Source organism: Neopsephotus bourkii, unplaced genomic scaffold, assembly GCF_033783945.1.
Source record: "Neopsephotus bourkii isolate Nb327-2 ecotype Australia unplaced genomic scaffold, CSIRO-AGI_Nbou_v1 NB_1638, whole genome shotgun sequence".
NCBI lineage: Eukaryota > Metazoa > Chordata > Aves > Psittaciformes > Psittacidae > Neopsephotus > Neopsephotus bourkii.
In genome coordinates this window covers 9094859-9113472 of record NW_026902113.1, presented here as the reverse complement: position 1 = coordinate 9113472, position 18614 = coordinate 9094859, and the positions used below count along the sequence as shown (strand labels likewise).

Below are 18614 nucleotides of genomic sequence, written 5' to 3'. Positions count from 1 at the left end.
TCTCAGAAAAACAAACCATTTCATGGCTCCTTGTAAAGTTCAGGCAATGAACAGATACTGTCTATGCGAAAGCAGTTTAAAAAAGAAACCCAGAGGTTACATTTTTGTGAAAAAGAACAAGGCTTTAGAGTTATGTGTTTCCTCAATAGCGTAAATACTGGTATCTGAATCTCCAGACCTTAGTATAACCTGTAGATGATGCGTATGGAGGCGACACAATCAACAATTTATTCTACATATTTGATTTCAGTGGCTTTCATGTAAATTCCACAAACTTCTGAAGTGCTTTGTGCTTACACACAGAAAACCACAGAGACTTAACAAAAATCCTTTCATCCCTCAAGTAAGTTGATTTATGTCACAAAGACCACTGCACCTGAACAAGATCAGTGTATTCTACAGGTGGATACTACAGCACTGTACTGGTTTTGGCTGGGATGGTGTAGTTCCTATGGGGCTATGTTTTGGGTTTGTGACCAAACCCATGCTCCTATCACATCCATGTTATTGCAGAGCACTGCTTACACCGCATCAAAGTCTTTCCTGCTCCTCAGACTGCCCCACCAGTGAGTGGGGTGGGGGTGCACAAGACGCTGGGGGGCAACACAGCCGGGACAGCTGATCCCAACTGTCCAAAGGAATATTCTAGATCATATGATGTCATTCTCAGCAATAAAAGCTGAGAGAAGGACAAGGGGTGGGCATTTGGAGTTAGTGTTTGTCTTCCCAATAACCATCGCATGTGACAGAGCCCTGCTTTCCTGCAGATGGCTGAACACCTGCCTGCCTGCTGATGGGAAGTGGCAAATTAATTCTTTATTCTGTTTTGCTTGTATGCACAGCTTTTGCTTTACCAATTAAACTATATTTATCTCAACACATGAGTTTTGCACTTCTACACTTCTGATTCTCTCTCACGTCCCACTGCAGGGAGAAAGCAGCTGCGTGCGACTAAGCTGCCTCCCAGCATTAACCTTAGCAAGTACATCCAAGACATACAGCCTTATAACTGAAGAACGCATGGAAGTCTAGCCAGGTTTATAGCCACAGTCCAACTGGCTGAGACCAAAGAAAGTTTCAAGTTCTAAAACATTTCAATGTCTGAAACCCACTGGTTACCTATGCATATATTTAAAGGTACAAAGCTGGACAGAATGAGATATAACACCTCTGTGAGGATAGAGGGTAACAGCCAAACAACAAAGACAGTATGCATCAACAGAAAACAAACTATACAGGAAAAAATGGTACTAGCAACTTGGTTCAAAGGCTGAGAAACTACATTATAAGCATTTGACTTTGCAGAAAGCATATTTTAGATCAAACATTCTGTCAAACTAATTAGTACACACAGTATGTATGCATGTATGCAGGCTATACACAGTTAAAAACTGTCACTGACCCTGTACCTTGAGATAAACCTGAAGGGTGAAATCTTATGAATCAGTCCCTAAAAAGATTCTGAGCTAACAGTGATGCAATGATCACCACTTCATCTTTTTGTCATCCCATTATTACAAAACCTGCTGAGTAATTCATGCATTTAAATCTTTTACAATTATTCTGATAATTAAAAAAAGAACAAAAAAGAACTGAAAACTAACAATGAAGTTATGGCTCGAAGCAGGCTATTGTACAATGGTTTGCTGCTTAAAGAACCCCATCTTCGTCCCCATGCACACTCCTGTCCTTTGCACTGGAGCCAAGGCACTCATTTTCACATAGAGACAAGCTTCCTCAGAGTAGAAAAGTAATTCCTCTTTTTTTGTGTAGTATGCTGTCTGCCACATTAGTGAGATGAAGTGGATTGCCAAACACTCAGATGAGCACAGGAGTTATCTAAATGCAAAGAGCACTCACAGCAGAAGCACAGCAGTTTCTGTCCACATTCAGGACCAAGTAAGTTTATCTTCCAAGTGGAACTTTCTTTCCATGTCCACTTGATGCAGTACACTCACCTTTCCCAGAAAGCTGCAGGCAAATGCTGCATCCACTGAAGAAATAATTCTGTTCACTGCAAAAACTCACCACAGCTACAGAAAAATTTCAAAGGCTTTTTCCAAATATACAAATAACAAACCCCAGAATTCTATCCTTCACTTATAGCTCTTTGAGGGTCACCTGAAAGATATTTTACTTTTACTGATGCTCTATGCATTATATATATATACACATCATTTCCAAAATGAGATTATTTTTAAAAATACTTAATTTTCCAAGGGCCACTTGTTGTGGGATTTGTGAGCAAACAAAACACATATTTCAGTTATACTGGGTAAAAGAAGTTGAATGAAGCAAGACCAGTAGATAAACATTAGCACAAATTACTGCTCTTTCACTTGACTGAACTTAAAAGCATTTAAAAAAATGGAGTAGTCCAGTAACGTGTTAAACCTACAGAAAACAGGTTAACATCTTCTCTATTATAAACAGCCTGCTACACAGCCAAAGCACAACTATTTGTAAGAGTTCAGATTTATTCAAGCCCAGAGTATTTAAATGTATTTACAATCAGCTTAAAGTTTATCCCATCATAGATTTTAGCTTGTTCCTTTCATGGAAGAAATCTGCCAAAAATCAGATAAAACCCCAGATTCTGTCATGAAAGCCTCTTATGTATTAATAAATGAAAAAGGATCATGAATAATGCAACCCAGTCAGAAAAGCTGTGAGTTCAAGCTACTCTGCCAAAGATTTCAGCTAAGAAAGTATAGTTCCCAACTATTCTCTCCTTTACAAAGCTACCTGCAAAGACTTCCCAGGAAGACTTGAAGAGAATAAAGAACAGTTGGCAATAATTAATCTGAAGATGTGGATAACTACAGTTCACAGAGTAGCATGGCTTCTTACATATTCGTGCTTGCCACTAGAAACAGCGCCTCGTACCCATTCTAATGGGGCTGCTGGCATCAGAACATGCTTTACAGTTTCAGACACTTGGAACAGTGCTCACTCTCAAAGGAGAAATTTCAGACTGTTTCCATGTTTCTAGAGTAGTATTATCTACTACTTCTCCATCTTTGAATTTAAGATAAGCAAGAAAAATATAAATCAAAAAATGCATGGAAGCATCACATCCTTTATCTCCTCAGTTGCCTCCTCCATTGTGTTTAAGCAGTGCACAAACAACTACAAGTTAACAATACAGTGGAAATCCAGAACCTAAAATCTTAATTTCACCTTAAAACAGTAGTTCTGGATACCAGACAAAGCAGAAACTTGTCAGTCAGAAAGCACCACTGCATGTTTGCCCTAATCTTGCTTCACTTCCTAAAGATCTGCTGGAGTTAACTGTCAAAAACAGCTGGATAAACCTTTTCACACAATGCAGAGCAACCACTCCCATTAATCAGTAGAGCCTTTAATTTTACAAGGATGTGCCATAGATTACAGCTATTTCCAGCCAAGTTTCAATCAACACGTAGTGTGATCACGCTAAGTTTTGATGAACATTAGGAAGTATCTTCATAGTCACAGCATTAAATTTAAACAAACTGCAAAACTCACAGAAGTTGACAGAAACTCTGTATTTCATTTGAACTACCCTGCTGTTCTCTTTGCCTTTCAGAGATAACAATACATGACTGTCTAAATGCCAAGCAGCAATTACCTTAAGTTTGTTCATTTCTAACTGAACTAGAAATTTAAATTTAAAAAATTAACTTAAAGGACCGATAAAAGGGTATTTAAATGTAAATACTGAACAACCTAGAAAAATAAAGACATCTCTAAGGTAACATTTCAACTGATTTCCATGGTTAGGAGTTATTTTCCCTTTGAAGACATGCACATGACGCACAAAAAAAACAAACAGATAAAAGACAACATATTCAAAAGCAGGAAGATAAAGCCAAGTTGTGCTCTTGCTGCTATTAGCCCGCTCCTCAGAAACATACATTTTATCCTGAAAGAAAAGTAATACTTCAGCATGATTAAATCTTGCTAACACTTTAATATGCAAACTCTAGATACAGTGTGCTTTAAGACAAAAAAACCCTTTTACAGAAGGACAGAAAAGTACAAGGAACACAGTTTGTGACTGAAGCACACTTCATGGACTCAGATCTAAACTTACAAGAAAATAAAGTTGTATTACTCACCAAAATGCTAATACAAATAAATTACTGTGGGGAAGATGCTAACAGATCCGAGTTTATTAAGGGTCTAGCTCAGGCATTCATACTTTTTCCACCCCCAGAATGCCTGCAGGACACAGTAAGACTGCAGTACCAGAACAGCATCATTACTCTGATCAGACAGCAAGGCTTATGCTAAGAATATTTTCTACTTCAAAACAAATCCTTCAGTAATAAGACCATTTTGTGGGTAAAGAAAAGGTAATTTCCACAGCTGGAGGAAAAACCATCAACTGCAAGCCAATAAACACTAAGGTTTCTGAGACAGCTTATACTATGTGGTGAATGGCAATTACTGACCCACTTTATTCCTTTTGTTCTTTGTGCCTCTTTTTTTAAATTAACACCTTTCACCACAACATGTAGTTTGGCAAGAAGTTCAAAGCAATCAAGTAAACTCAATAATATACTGTACATGTGGTTCTTCTGATCTGAGAATTTGCTGCTGTCAAAGCCTTCTCTTGACATCTCTGCCTTACTGCTTCCAGCCAGAAAATCCCTCCCCTTACGCCAGCTCCAATCTGCGCCACACTCCTCCATGACATGATTCACCTCCTGCATTTGGCAAAAAGTTACACAATTTTTTTTTCCTGGGTTAACAAATTCTGTTAGGCTACATTGGGGTACGAGGAGTATAGAAAGCAGCACTAAAATATGTGGTAAGAGCAAAAGGCAATGAAGGAACGGGTAGAGGTGACAAAAGACGAAGGTGAAAAAGCCACACGCCACTCACTTCACTCCCTGCTTTCTGGAGGTGTTGAAAACCACAGGGAGTGAGGCTGGCCCTAATTAAAATAAATAAAATTAAAACGAAGCCAACATCCACACCTAGCCCTGCAAGTAACTCCATCACGGAAGTTGCACAGAAGCAGAATCCCTGGGATTTGAGAAAGTATCTTACCCTCCCTTCTCTCACAAAACTGGCATTTGACAGCCAGCCTAAAAAATAAGTTTTAAACCCACAAAAATATGAGGATTCCTATGAGACTAGCTGATGGGCAGCAATACCCTACCCTGGACCCAAAGTCCCATGCTGTTTTATTAAAGGACATGGCAGTCTTAACAGTACTTTTATATAAAGCCAAGAGATACCTATGCAAATTTGCTATACAGGAAAAGACTGCTGTACTTCATTTGCACTTGCCTCCTCTCAGATTGTTCTTAGGTTCCCTGACTATTTGTACCACTCGACAAACTAGAGGTTGCATAAAGACAATACAGCATTTCAAAGCATCTGTTCTGAAAAGCAAACAACAAACAGTGCTGAACTACTGACCTAAACTTCAGAAAACCACAGTCTCATTGGGTAACTTATTTTTGACACTTTTTTCTTCAGAAGTCAAATCTGTGAAAGTTAGCTTACTTATTTGCTGCTTTAAAAGCAACTCATGGTGAGAAGCTTTTTAAGTCACATACTACTGACAGAGCTACAGAGTCACAGGTGACATTTTCTTATTTCATAGCACTTAACAGATTTTTTTCTTTCATAAAGGCATCCAGTCACTGAATGACTGCTTCCTATCTTCTCAATGACACTCGGGATTTTAGAGACTCTCCCTGCCCCTCGCTCTCAGACAGAACAGTCTTTGTCTATGGGAACGACTGAAGTTTTCATACAGACACTGCTCCACATTTGAGTATCCTTGTTGGCCCTCCTTAGGTCTATTATAACTTGCCTGGAACAAACAGATTAGAAGTGCATACAATACTGAAAATAGGATTTACAGCAACAATGACACCATGCTTGTGCTCCACTCTACTGCTAGTGAGTCCTGTGATTCCGCTTTTCAGAAATTACTTGCACTGAGCTGGCACTTTCACAAAACTGTCATTATAAACTCAAAAATCTTTTTCTTAAATAGTAATAAATTCAGAGGCTACCATTGTGCGAGTAAAGAACCATCTTCCTCAAGCACATCACATCAATGAGCATGGTATCTTACTGGAGAAGGACTGTGTGATACTGAGCGCCAATCCTTCACTATCCCAAGTAACACTCTCATCAGCAAAGCTGTCTCCCAGCTACTGATGACAAGTGATTTCCAAACAAAACTTTTGAGCAGCACAGATTCCCAAGAGATACCACTAATGAACTCACCATTAACTGCCATCTCCAATCAGTTTCTCTATCCAAAGCAGGACCATCTCTAGGATCAGCGTGAGTCTTTAGTAGAGGACTTCACAGAATGCAATTTGGAACTCCAGACAGATTACATATACTATGTTGCCTTAACCTGTATGTTAACTTTGTCAAAGGATTTTAACAGAATGAAGGTATTTTGTAAGACTGTTGTCCCTCCACATCAGCATCTTGCATGTGTCCACTCTCTCGGCTCTTGGTTTAGCATACTAGTTAGTAGTTCCTACTCTTCCAAAAAGTTCTTTAAAAAGCATCTCACCACTGCCCCTTCCCAGCCTTCTAAGGCTAGGCCAATTTAAAACAATGGGTTATACTGTCTGGGTAGTAATTTATTTCATTCTTCAACTCCTCCAGATGTACAAACACATCTCAGCTTGACAGCTCCTCTTGAGTTTGTTCAAACAGCCCCTTCCCAAAACACTCAATTTGAGACAGAACCCCTAATGCATTCCTCCATCTCCAATTCTTTAAGTTCTACCATAACACACAAATTCAAAGCTTTACTCTTGCTGTCATTTCATCTTTTCTAAACACTTAATAGGTCAGTGGTGCCCTGGTTCTACAGTTTTGTGCTACTGGTGCACGGGAAAAGAGAGACGAAAAGGAAGATGAATTTCATGGCCTTCTCAAGTAGTTTCTCAGGGTGGGAGGAGATTGTTTATGTGTGTTTGAGACTAATATGGGCAGAAGGTTGAGAGGGAGAATGTCACACCACAGTTTTATATTTAGCCTACCATCATTAACCTGTGTATTTTGAGATTCATCATTCATAGAAGACTCCATTTTTAAAAGGAGTCTTTTTCAAAGGAAGCCCCACTCTGAAGGGCTTCCTTTACTATTTTACCTTGACAGATTTTAGTAATTTATGGTTTTACAGTGTGTTTTGCAGAATGATACCTAATCAGTCTAGCAAAGCTTCAAAAATGGTTCTTAAGCAGCTTGCAACGTTCACTTTCTTGGCCCTTTCAGTTTTAAGAAGTCATCTCCTCCCATCATCACCCCCCTATTCTCTTTTTTAACTGAAGTGGTACTTGAAGCAGTTTTCTTAACCTTGTGTAGATTCAGCATCCCTTCAGGAGCAAAGAACACACCATATTTGTCACAGCCCTCAGTAGTAGAAGTCTGAATCTGCTCTTTCAACCTACTGCAGGCCAAGTTGTGCGTGGATTCTCCACTGTGGGTGCCCTGACTAACTGTTTCAGTAAGCTGCTACTTACAGTCCCATTTTGTCTTGACATCTCTTCCTGACAGAGCATCCCTCTAAATGAAATAAGGCTGATGAGGCATTCCTTACTCTATTTTCTGCTTTGTAGATTCACTGACCTAGCATAGGCAAACTAGCCAGGCGGATAGAAAACCAGTCCTAATACTATTTCTTCTCCCCCTGTATTTGCTCCTGGAATTCTATCCATAGCACCTTTAGTGCTGCCATAGCTACTCTTTCTTTTCTTCTTTTGAGTCCTTCAGTACCTGAAACTCATCTGGCAGAGTCATATACGCTTACAGTTGAGTTTTTATAAAACTGAACTAACATAACACTGATAGCACTGTTAGCACATTTACTTGTGAGGGGTTGTTTTGTTCAACTCTACTTCGACAGGACTGACATTCACCAAAAAGAAAAGAGGGAGTTTGAACACCAAGCAGTTCACATACAAAGAGTCAGATAAGATTCAAATTACGCTCAGTGACAAATCTGCTGCCTTGTTGTCTTGAAGTCCACCCAGGCAGATCTTGCTCCAGTTGCTTTTGTTATGCTCCAATACCTTGCACAGTAGTTCCATGAGAACAGCAGGGTTGATGAAACCTGACTTTCCAAGGGTTCATTGTGAGATTATCCAGTGTCTGAACGCAAACTGTAATTTAAAGTACACCTGCAGTTAATGCTCCCCCATCTCCGGGTAAAGGCTACACCTCTCCCAGGAAACACATCTTGGCCAGAAACACAAAGTGGAATAAGGCTTTGCTGCCATTCAGATCCTTTTGTATTCCAAGTTCTCAGTTGCACATATTATTCACACAGACAGTAATGAATCAAGTCTTCTTTTTTAGTGCAACTCTCAAGTGTCCTTTATTCAAATGTCAACATCTTGTATGCAAGGTGTTACAAGCACACAGCACAGAGCTTTCTGAAAAACAGGCAGATTGTTGCAGTGACCTTTAGTTGTGTTCTTCCCTACTCGCAAAATGTGCATTTTTATAAGGCTGATTTTAATTTTGGATGTTTAGGCTATCATCTGTAGTTAAGAAAATAACTATGTTCTCTTGAACATTTTGTCCTTTAAAGAAAATATCTGTAGCTTTAATCCTGGCTTATAGTTCTTTTCCTGCAAATTCTAAACTGACTACACAATATGCATTGCCATACTACCACTTAACTCTCAAGGTAGTTAAGATGCAGTTGAATAGAAACCGTTACCTCAATAGCAGTTTTGCTCAAGTGTTGCATACAATTTTACAAGGACTCTTTAGCAATCTCCGTATGCTTAAGTCAGTCTTTCATTAGGGTATGCAGAACACAAGCAATAGGGCAACATCAGTAGAATTCTCTGTAGAAAGAATATTCAATTGTCTATCCAGTACCTTTCCTACATAAGCTAAGGATTTTACATGCTTCTGTAACGTATTTGAAAGTATTTAGTCAAATAGTCATTTCTCAAATGGGAAGCCTACAGTACACAAAAGTTAATAACTAGTTCATGAGTGGCCTTGTATCAAACAAAAAATTTTAGCTATGAATAAAGCTATGCTGTAATCCCAAATGTGCTATTATGGGGGCTTGACAAGGTCCCAGCAACCATTTGTTGAGCTTCAGAGGAGACAAGAGAGAACAGCAGGCTACCCAACCAGAACACAAAACCCTCCTGAATGGCTACCAGCCAGCATGTAGCAGTAACACGCAGCATTACTTGCCAAACCTGCAAAGAAAAGATGGGGGCAGCGGGGGGGAGAGCAGCATGAGCGTTGGAGTACTGGTGGGATGGAGCCTGAAACTGAAACTTTATCCCCTCCATGTAAGACAGTCCTTTCTAATCTCAAGACTGCCTTACAGTGGAAGGACACCAGAAACAAGCTCAAGTATTCTGATGGTTCTGCCTCAGCTTCATCACCTTACTTGAACAAACTTAGATGAAGAGTTTTTCTGTATTAAACCTTCAGGAGCATTTCCAAGACTTAAACTAACAAAGGAGGGTGAACTGATTACCATCATCTACAAGTGAGAATCCACAATTCTGAGTATGAACTTATAAAACAAACTGCTGGCTTGCTTTGTTAATACTTCAAGCAAACATAAAAGAGAGCCAATTATATATTGATCAAACACAGGCTTACACAGCTTCAAAATGAGAATTTTGAATGAGATTTGACATCCTGTTAGCATGGACCCTTTTGTTACATTTCAAATGCTTAAGACTGTCAGTTCCTCTTCCCCCAAGCCATGCCCAGAAAGTACAGCATTTTTACCTCAAATCATTGGAGCTAATCTAATCTAAGATTGCTCATGGCAGCAGACTGGCAGAAGACATGCAGATTGTTACTTCTGCACAACACATCACTTACCTCATCGGAGTAGACATCCCCAGCTGCTAGTATACTGCCAATCTGAACTTGTATTTAGACAGTGGATAATTCCACAATAAAGCAAAGAGCCTCGGGGAGGAGGAAAAAAAATAATAAATCAGGTTTCATAAATGCCATTACACAAGTACTGCGCAAACTACAAAAACTGCAACCAAAGCTAGTGTAGCCAGTGTGACTTCTGTAAGACAGCAAGGCTGCAAGTCCAACTTCAATTCTCTAGTATCTCAAGAGCAGCTAGTACCTCAGATCTCTTTATACAAGGACTCAGAGCACCCACAGAACACACTGGGTTATAATAGATTCAGAAACAGAGAGGTTATCAGTATGTGTAGCCATAAAATTAATGTTCTTTCATATGATTAAGAAATTTCTGATGTTTTTGCAGAAATATCTGAAATCTACATTTTCCACTGAACAATTATCACATACAGAGACCATGAACAGTGGTGTTTAAAGTCAGTAAAAAGGTTAAGGAATACAAGTGGATATTCAGCCACTACAGGTTACTGTTTTAGAATCCGCAAAGGCCAGCAAAGGTCCTGTAGCAGTGGGAAAAGGTGTTAGAGCCTCCTCACAGTCACCCTTAAAAGCAAGAGACACCACCACTACCCCTTTTCTGTTTGTTTCTAAAAAACACGTACACAAAAACCCCAAACTTTAATCTCAAAATCTGCCTTCAACCTGTACACTGAAGAACTGCTTTTGCACTGCAAATTACCTGCACTGTGTGTACTTAACACTTATCTACTTGAACTTTTGTTCTCCAAGTACTTTTATTCAAATACACAAAACTACTAAATCAGATTCACCCTTTAATGACACTATTTTATTTGTGCTCTCAGACATAAGGGCTCCTTCCAGGCCAGGTCTAGGATCTTTCTGTAATTTCTATCACCTCTCAAAACTCAGTACTGGAAACAACAGCTGCAAGATCTGCCCTCCTGGTCCAGGAGACCTCCAGGACCCAGTTTCCTCACTCACCTCTCCCTTCCTACTCACTGCTTGAGACAGAAACCCAGTAAGGGTTCATTAACTCTATCCCAGCCAAAACCAAGACAGAAAGAATTCTGTTCCCAAGAAAGCCATTAGGAAAAAAAAAAACAACACACACACCCCCTACACCCCCCAGGATTTTGCTGAGAAAATGCTGCTACCCAGACATTCGCAACTGATGTCCTGCTTCTAGTCTATGGAAAATTATTTTGGTGGAAGCATCTCATTATTAACTGGATATTGAGAACGCTCTGCTTCCATCACTATAGCAGGCACACCAATGAATAAGTCAGGAAGGCCAATGAAAAGCCAGATTTTTAGAACTATTTTGATACAGTGGCACAACAATAACCTTTTAATGCCAAAATGGATGCATCAGTGCCATGACCTGTAGTTCTTCTGAAGTACACATCACAACAGTGGCTGTTGTTGCATACCATTGGGAGTACAGCCTTGCCATACACAAATCTGCACCACTGTACCTTCCTTAGGTTTCCACCAGAATTTCCAAATTTCAACATAACTAAAATTCTATTCTTAAACAAGAGGCTTTTTAGTTTCTGCTACAGCAGTATGTAAGTTACAGCTCTTCAGATTCCAATGGCAATAAATGACTGCTCTGTTGTTTTGGGGGTGGGGGGTCAGTTGGTGTTTTAAGCTTCCAATAGAGTTTAAAACAGAAAAATCAAACACTCAAGAGCTGGAGTAATCATGCTTTCTGTCATTTGCCCAGATGCAGTATCCTCTGATGACATGCACCTTACCTGTAATCAGCACCCTCCAAGCCTACTCCCTCATGAGAAATCAAGCATAACAGCACATGCCCCCTCTATTTACATATATTATTCCAATTTGTAAGTCCAGAATAAAAGCTGATAGAGATCTTTGGTGTTTTGCAACACTATTTCCACAACCTCCTCTCCGCATTTGTCAAGGCTTCTGGTAGGAATGAAACACTAACTCAGCTTTGCTGGAGGCTACGAAAACAAACCAACATCTGTGACAAGATAACAGAAGATCATGACAAATAAAGTCCAAGGGCTACAGGAGGACTCACTCAGCTGCATGACCTTAAAAACCTGTAAAGCTTTGAGCCACCTAACCAGGTGAGAAGGGAAGGAAACAGATGGGAAGACAGTTATGCAAGTGGTTTACCAGAAACATTTAAGAGCTCAAGACTTCATGCCATAGAGCATGCATACCTCATTATGTAGATACAGTTTAATTAGGAACTTTCTAACTACTGTGGTAATGAATCCAAAAGAGACTCAGGGCATGTATTTTAAGAAAATAATACCACATATTACATACATAAATAAAGTCTGCGGCATTTAGAAATTCTGCGCTATCGCTGACAGGAGTCAGAAGCCAAAGGCTTGCATGCCCACACTGCAGCTCTCACTGCAGGCCTGTATTTGCACCAACTGCTTCAGTTCGGAACTGTGAAAAATCAACACACATGAACATTCAAGACAAACAAAAAAACCCTCATGCCTATTAAACTGAGGGAAGACAAGAGTTGTTTGGAAGTTTACACTGAAAACTAACAGCATGAACTCCACAACACAGCTTCTGCAAAGGCTCCATGCAGAACTAATTAAGAAGCTCAAGTCCAAACCTGTTCTTTCACTTCTTGCCAAATCAAATCTCTCCCCGAATTCATTACCTCTATTTGTGGCACACCCAAACTCAATAGACCTCTCAATAAAAATCAGTTTGATTTAAACACTGACAAAGTGATCTACAACCTGACATAACTCAGTCAATACATACCTTTATTAACACAAACTGGAACTGATCTGGTATCAACCTTATGAAAGACCAAGTGTTTAAAAAAAATAATATCAAAATTCCTAAATGTGGGCTTTTCCACATGCACTGCAAAGCTTGGCCTGACTTCTAACAGAAGCAGCCTAACTTCTAGAGCAGAACAGTCAACCAGTTACATCAGTCAGAAGTGACTGCTCTTGATAAGACTACAGGACACTAAGCTCTTGATTTATTTTTGCCTTTGACAACACATGATGCAGTTTACCTACATTGCACTAAGATTTCCTTATTGGTAATCAAGAAATTCCATGTCCCCCTCTTCAAATACTGTGAAACAAGAATAGCCATTTTACACATTAACCAAACCATTCATTATTTTATCTAACTTAAGTACATTCTACTTTCCTCCCACCACGGAAATAAATACTCCCGATATTTTCAGTTTCTCTTTATACAAAAGTTTTTGAGAGAATCACCATTCTAGCAATATCCTTTTAACCAGTAAGTAAGAACTGTAACATACTATACTAGAGATTAAGCAAACCAGTAGTTTACTCGACATCCACTGGTTTTCCATCATTCTGCCTCTTGTACAACTCACTCTCACAGAAAAAAAGGTAGCTATTGATTTGATTGATTGAAGCATGCAAGAAGTCCAGCAGATGAATATATTTCCATCATTTCAATGTACCAGTATGTCCAAATGAAAGATTCTGGTCTTCTACCAACAGCAGAACTTCCACCACAGAACTGAATATAGATGAAATAAAACTAAATGTCAAAAAATCTCCAACTGCACTTGTGTTTGGGACCTGCATCACTTACCACAGTTTCTGAGTGTGACTAGGAGAGCACCAACAGTCTCACCACACAGGTCTCCTTCCAAGAGATTAAGAAAAGCTTCCAATAAAGCACCAGGGATTATTACTACAATTTAAAACCTTCAATTCTATCTTTTTTGGCTATTGTAATTAAGAAGTTAGATACATCCAATAGTTTCTTCTTCTCATCCAAACCACATCTGATAAGCAGGAAAAATTAATATTTGTAAACATTCCAAATTGCCACTGAACCAGACAGCCCTGCTCCACTGAATAGGCTTCTCTCTCAGATTTCCAACCCTATCTGCACCATAAAACAGCAGGGAGAGAGGAGAGTGAACAAAAGAACGCACTGAAAGATCAATCCCGTTAAAACTGGGCACCAGTCTGGCATCAGCACATGCTGACAGCTCGAAAAGAGTGTCTACCTGGTGTAGTTGAACCAGGCTTGCACAAGCTGTCCCAATGTCCCTGCATCTGAGGGCCCCCATGCCTGGCTCTTGGTTCTAGTGAGCTTTGAAGGTGTTTGATCCAGTCAATTACAAAGAAAATAAAATGTGTATGTTAGTCCAACAAACTAAAAGCTGTTGGCATATACTCCAAGTCCAGCATAAGTCAAATAGGTAGGGTTAATATCTGGGTTAAACAACATTCCTGAGGGAGCACCCAACTGGCACGCAAAGCAGCTTTTATGCAGGAAATAACTGTCATTTTCTGGGCAAAAAAAAAAGAGCAAACTATTCTACTACTATTAGAGACAAGCAACAGCTTCTTTATCCGAAGACTGATGTGCAACATGCCATGCCTGCATTCCATTCCCAGTGTCTGCCACTAGAGTCAATTGCCACCTTGTACACCTTTCTGCTATAAAAATAAACCCCATCAATTCACATAAAGCTTTCTCTAAGCAGGTTTTAGAGCGCACTGCAGGTACTGCACTGATGAAAGACAGCACCATTAAATAAAAAGCCAGGAAGACTCAACCACGGAGACCACAGACTTCAAAATAAGAAGGATTAAAATAAAAGCCTGCAATTTTTGCTGCAGGCAATGCACCAGGTAGAGTTCAGCTGTAGTGCTTTACATCGTTACTCAGCTGATTTGATGTTCAGCGGGGTCAAGTTTGGCAGCTAATATGAAGAGACGTCTGTGGAGCTGTACCTCATGATCCTCTAGGACAGACCAGTCAAGGTCCCAAACCTCACCTTACAGCAAAGGGCACTGCAGGGCTGGACTGGCAGTTTTGCTGGAAGAAGGCATGAAATCCAGGTTACACCCTCACCAGCTCACTAAAGCACTTTCTACAGAACATCCCTTTCACTCACTAGAAGGACTGTGGCTCCGTCAAGGTTCCTACAACACTGTCCTTCAGAACATTCCAGTGTAGCATTAATGGCACACAATTAACATCCTACAATTAGGGCGCACAGCTGCTATCTGGTTTTCAATTGCCACACTGCAACTCAGAGGCAGCTGTAAAAGCCATCGAAAAACAAGAGGTGAAGACTGCAGTCATACCTACAGGCACCACCTCCTGCTACTCTTAAAACCGCATTTTTATCACCAACAGCTTTTGAACATACATTTGCACGGGCTGAATTATTTAGTTATTTTCTTTCTTCTACTCAGGCATCTGTATGTAGGTGTCATTTCAGAAAAAGTTGCCCCGATATTCTTAATAAAATGTTATTTAACAGAAGAATTAGAATAATATAACACAGTTTGCTTTAAATTTGTAAAGAGAAAATTATGAAAATTCACTAAAAGATAGAGAACAACTTCATATCTATGGAAAGTTTGAGCTGTACAAGCACCTCAAAAAGCAGGCTGGTTATTCATCATCAGTACACACCATTTAGGCAATACTGAAACAATACAAGAATGTTTATTCAGCTTGTTCATCTAACAGCATACAAACACTGAACTGTTCTATATACTCCCCACTGCAAGATACAACATATATCCATACGTTACCATAGCTTCAGGAAAATGAAGTGTTACTACATAGTTGCTTTTGCAATTTAATTGATTTATTTGGATAAAAGGATGTAAATGGAACCTTTAACTTCAATCCTAATCACATCCACATAACTTATGATGACATATGTGCAAGTAAACTATAAACCACAAAAGCATCTATGGATGTTTCTGATTGTCCAAATGCAGTTACACAGTACATTTAAAAGAGAAAGTTTTCAGTAATCTGGAAGGGAAGAGGATACAAAAATCACATACTCCCAAGAACCAAGAGGAAATCCTACTGTAAAGCCTCCTCTTTTAAACCACACACCTCCCTTTTTCCCCCCAAATATCTCAAAATAGCAGTACCAGGAGCAACTCTAAACACACTCTCCTAAACACCACCAAGCAGACTGATGATTTCACTGAAGCATGATGGAATATATGCTTCAGCAGTATTGTGCGCTGAATTCCCTACATGTTGCTGCAGTCCAACATGCTGCCAAGCGCCTGACACGAACATTAGAATCGCACTCAAATCTTTCAGTACCTCAATCTATTTTTCATATTACAGGTCTCCTTACTGGCACTGAAACCACGACTGGCTGTACAGCAGTTACTACCTGCCTGTAAAGAGACTTGGGGCAATACCTTATCACATGCACAATTCATTCCCCTTTCCCTCCCAGAAAACAAAAGCAGAATTCAGGCAAGGTATGAATCTCCCCTGTGATTAGTCTGAAGGATCCAAATGTAAAATTTGAGTAGAAAAGCAGTTAGCTGACTCACAGCAGCAAACAAAATTCATGCTGAAGAAACTGCTGCAATTAAAATGAGCGTGTTTAAGACACAGACAAGGCACGGTGCAACCAGTCCCATTACAGCCCTTCTGTATGTACCGGCTACAGCGTTTCTAGAATTAAAGCTTATGTAAACAGAACCAAACCATAAGTCAGCCGTGACTGACCACAGCCTGCTTTAAGAGTTCTCTTTTTAGTGTATCAGCTATAAAAAATTACACTCCAACTTCTAAAATGCACCTTGTTTGAGTGACGGAGCACCACTGTAACAGAACAAATGGATGTAGTTTGAAATATAGGACCTGTTACAAAGCCAACCCCTGCCTCTCTTGCTTCCTCTGCTCCCTACTTCCTATTGTTCTGCTGTTCGGCAAGTGATGCCATGTCATGGGCGAGGGAAACCTAAATGACAGTTTGCTAGATCTTTCTTTAACACGTTTAGGCAAATTCATTTACTCGGGTCTGTACCGAGAACTGGCCACACATAAAAGCCCTTTTAAAGCATTCTAAAACCCCCAAAGGACCAGCAGAGTTAGGTCCCAGAGGCAGCTAGTGAGAATGCTTAAAATGGTGACTACAAATAATAAATCAGACAAAAAAGCATTATAATTAAATTCAAACCCCGTTTTACGGAGCTGCTGGCCAGGCTGAACACTGTAAGTGGCTACTGATTTATTCTCAAAGAAAACCCGTTTTCATCAACTACATATATTTTTCCTCGGAACCGGCCCCTACAGAAGCGCGACTCCAGCATCCCGCTGCAGAGACGGGAGCGCTCCGAGCGACCCGCGGGAGCCGAGCACACCCCGAACCGCGAACCACGGTGCTTAAAAAGGCGGCAGCAGCAGCGGCGGCACCAAGCTATACAGCAGGTCCGGGAAGGGCGGCACGACCGGGGGGCGGCGGGCGCACGGCAGGACTGATCGGGGGCGGGGAGGAGGGCGCGGACGGACCAGGGGGTGGCGGAGAGCCCGCGGCGGGTGCAGGAGGGTCCCGGCTAGTCACTCACCCGTCCTTCCGCTTGGCTTTGTAGACGTGCCCGTAGGTGCCCCTGCCCACCTTGCAGCCCTCGTACTCGAAGAGGTCCTCCACCCGCTCGCGCTCCCCGGTCAGCTTCACCTTGAAGTCATAGTCCATCTTCAGCGCCCGCCGCGCCGCCCCGACCCGACCCCGACCGCGGCGCGCCCCGCCCGGCAGCAGCTGCAGCAGGAGAAGCAGGAGACCGCCGGGCCGCCCCGCGGACCATGCAGCAGCAGCGGCGGGCAGGCGGCGGCGGGGCTGCTGCCTGCGCTCCCGAGCCCCCTCCTCCGCTGCGCCCTCCCTGCCCCGCCAGCTAGCGGCACAACAGCCGGTCTCCCGGGCGGAATACGGCGGCCGCGCCGGGCCGCACTGCCGCAAAGAAGCGTCGCAAACCGCGGACACCTCCCCGGCCCCGGGCGCGGCGGGCAGCGCACCACGTGGAAGGCGGCGGGCTGCGACCTCCGCCTGAGTCCCGCCCCCAAGTCCCGGCATCCCTCGCGAGCGCCGCGGCACGCCGGGAGGTGTGGTACGGACGGGGCGGTGCCGCGGGGCATGCCGGGAGCTGTAGTCTATCCGGGAGTTGTGGTGCCTGGGCCAGGCCTGGCTGGGGCAGCAGCATCGGGACGGGCAGAGCTTCAGGTCTGAGTGTTCCCTAGATCGGGCTCCTGTCACTGGGCACCCACCCGTGGGCTCCTCCGCATGAGCCCCTTGGGCTTGGGCATAGGCCCTGCCTTGAGCAGTCACCACACACAGTGTTTGTCATCAAGATGGGGGTCATTGCAGTGAATATTGGGGTCCAGTTCATCTCAGCTGACAGAGCTGCAGTTACCAACCCCACGCAAAACCAGATAGGCATTTTATAGAACAGAGAGCTTGTAACTTCACCGAAGTTGCAGCAATCTTTCTAATTACATATTTTGGCATTTTCAGCAATCATACACATAGGCTTCTCATTTCATCTCAAGAGCACAACGTGGGTAAGTGGGTATTCAAATCCATGAGGTAGGATAAAATATCAGAGAATGTGGGGGCTCCTGAAGAAAAAACATTTTCTGGAAACTTCTGAAATCAACTCCATTTTCATTTACAAATCTCTAGTTTGATTTACAACTTAATTGACTCCTGAAACTGGGGGTAGGGGTGTGCCAGCCTCCTGAACTGGCATCACTCAATCAGACTGAAAAGAGGAATACAGAATCCAGACTAATTTTCTGAGGACCTGTGCTGTGTTTGACATGTTTACATAAACTGCTTGGAAAGAATTCCATACTTTGACAAATAAACTTCGAGGAGTCAAACCCACAATAGAAATACCCTCTTTTCTCTTTCAGACTTTGGCCTTTTGTAAGAGTGTTTACAAGTCTGCTTTTCTGCAAATGTTTATTTCATTAGT

General features: G+C 41.6%; 1 protein-coding gene across 5 annotated transcripts in view; it reads right to left on the bottom strand.

Annotated features, from left to right (window-relative positions):
• CDK8 (cyclin dependent kinase 8) overlaps positions 1 to 17596 on the bottom strand; it is a 73355-nt gene extending 55759 nt beyond the window's left edge. For 2 of the 5 annotated variants that reach the window (XM_061374497.1, XM_061374498.1), the window contains exon 1: positions 17211 to 17590. In XM_061374497.1, coding sequence (XP_061230481.1) covers positions 17211 to 17338 — 128 coding nt within the window. In that variant the 5' untranslated portion in view covers positions 17339 to 17590. Of the gene's footprint in view, positions 1 to 17210 lie in introns of all 5 variants that reach the window. The other 3 variants (XM_061374500.1, XM_061374499.1, XM_061374502.1) reach the window with 3 other exon arrangements.
• Positions 17597 to 18614: the final 1018 nt, after the last annotated feature.